The sequence below is a fragment of the Triticum aestivum genome, unplaced genomic scaffold (assembly GCF_018294505.1).
Source record: "Triticum aestivum cultivar Chinese Spring unplaced genomic scaffold, IWGSC CS RefSeq v2.1 scaffold161970, whole genome shotgun sequence".
Classification (NCBI taxonomy): domain Eukaryota; kingdom Viridiplantae; phylum Streptophyta; class Magnoliopsida; order Poales; family Poaceae; genus Triticum; species Triticum aestivum.
The window spans coordinates 1-1,796 of record NW_025257655.1 but is presented as its reverse complement, the minus strand read 5'-3'; the positions used below and the strand labels follow the sequence as shown (position 1 = coordinate 1,796).

Here is a 1,796-nt window from a genome sequence, read left to right as displayed (position 1 = left end):
AAAAAAAAATGATACGGGCCCTCGTCGAACACGGTGCCCTGTCCACCTCCGTACCAAAAGATAAATCCGCACTCGTTTTTACTGTTTTTTTACCAAGATTTATTTTAAATCTCTACTTTTAATGGACGAGTTGGTGAATCGTCTCTGCGGTTTATTTTCGCTGGGTTTTTTTCGTCTCTCTTCCCACCACCCCCTCCCAACACCCACTAATCCACTGAATAGTCATCACATTTTATCATGCAATCAGAAAGCCGTGGCGTTCACAACATTTTGGACAAGTGGGATAGTTATTTCATGCTAACAACTCATTGAGACCGGACTATGTACTTGCAGAGTAAAGACTCTATAGCTACGACAAATAATTTGGATCGGCGGGAGTAGAACAAATACACGTGTAAATGTTTGGTAACTGCAGAGGAAATGATAATATATGTAAAGAAAAGAACAATTTATGTAGATTTCATAGGATTGGTACAATGAGTGGAAAAAATGAAATAAACTAAAGAGAAGCAAATTTGAAAAATCTATAAACGAAAAGTAAAACTTAAATGCAATAATACAAAGAGTTCCTGGTGAGATTTATTACAAATCAAATGACGACTCCTTCCTTTCCAGTTTATAAGTCTTGCACGTGTATCTTGGCTGCTAATTTACCAAGTTAATTACACGTGCAAGACTAATAAACACGTACGGACGGAAGGAGATAGTATCTCCGAAGTGGAAGTAAGTACATTTAAGGGTATACTTCGATAATTGATCGAATCCCATTGGTTGGAGTGATCTTGTAGTCGCTGAACCCGGCTTCGGAGAAAATCAAGCTCCACTCGTTTTCCTCTCGCTCCATTCCATCGGAGCCCATCATGTAGATATCTAACAAAACCTGCGCCTCTTTGGAATGGTTGGGCTGAGTCACCGGATATCCCACCACCATGTCGATGATTATCACCTTTCCTCCGGCTTCTTTCGCTGGGATTGCTTCCTTGCACCGGCGCATTATCTTGACGCAATCTTCGTGTTTCCAGTCATGCAAAATCCACTGGAACCAAACATACATATTATATCCCATTAGCATAGTAGACCAGCAGAAAAAAGAAGAACATATCCAAAAATAAAAATAAAAATAAAAAATTACCTTGAGTAGAACAGCATCCGCAAGTGGGACATACTCGAACATATTTCCGGCGACGAAGGTCAAAATGTCGCTGGCGGGAGCCGCGGCGATGACGTGTGCGAGGTCCAGAACGGTGCACTTGAGGTGCGGGAACGCTCTCGCCACAGCCGACGCGGTAGCGCCATGGTTGCCGCCGATGTCCACCAGCGAGCTTTTCACTTCCCCGAACGCTCCGCCGTGCTCCTTCAACAGGACCTTCATGGCGATGCGGCTGTCCGCGGCCATGCCGTCGTTGAACAAGCCGCCATCGACCTTGGTGGTGTCCCAGAACGTGCAGCCGTTGGCCAGCTGGACGAGCGAGTGCGACTGTGCCGACTCTCCCTCTTGGCCTTGGGTAAACCACTCGGGCATTTTGAGGAGAGAGGTCCAGCATAACGTGTTGACGATGGTGCCCACCATCGGGGACAGGTTGTGCGGTGATCTCTCGACAAGGAGCCGGGAGACCCGCGTGAGCTTGTAATACGCAGCGCCATCACCGGCGTGGTCGTTGCTGCCTTTGCCTTGGACAATGGAGAATACCCCGGTGGTGGTGAGCACCCGCATGACCCGCCGGAGGTTGGAGCGCTTCGTGGGGTGGATCCCGGTGTCGGAGGCCAGCTCGGACAAGGTGGCGGCGCCGCCGCGG

The 1,796-nt window shown here is 48.1% G+C and overlaps 1 protein-coding gene across 1 annotated transcript; it reads right to left on the bottom strand.

Moving 5' to 3' along the window:
* Positions 1–433: 433 nt before the first annotated feature.
* LOC123177642 (acetylserotonin O-methyltransferase 1) lies at positions 434–1,790 on the bottom strand. The gene is made up of 2 exons (XM_044591272.1): positions 1,133–1,790; positions 434–1,036 (listed from the first exon to the last, which is right to left on the bottom strand). Exons 1-2 carry the CDS (start codon positions 1,712–1,714, stop codon positions 734–736), a joined length of 885 nt encoding a protein of 294 aa, XP_044447207.1. The 5' UTR covers positions 1,715–1,790; the 3' UTR covers positions 434–733.
* Between the last annotated feature and the right edge of the window lie 6 nt (positions 1,791–1,796).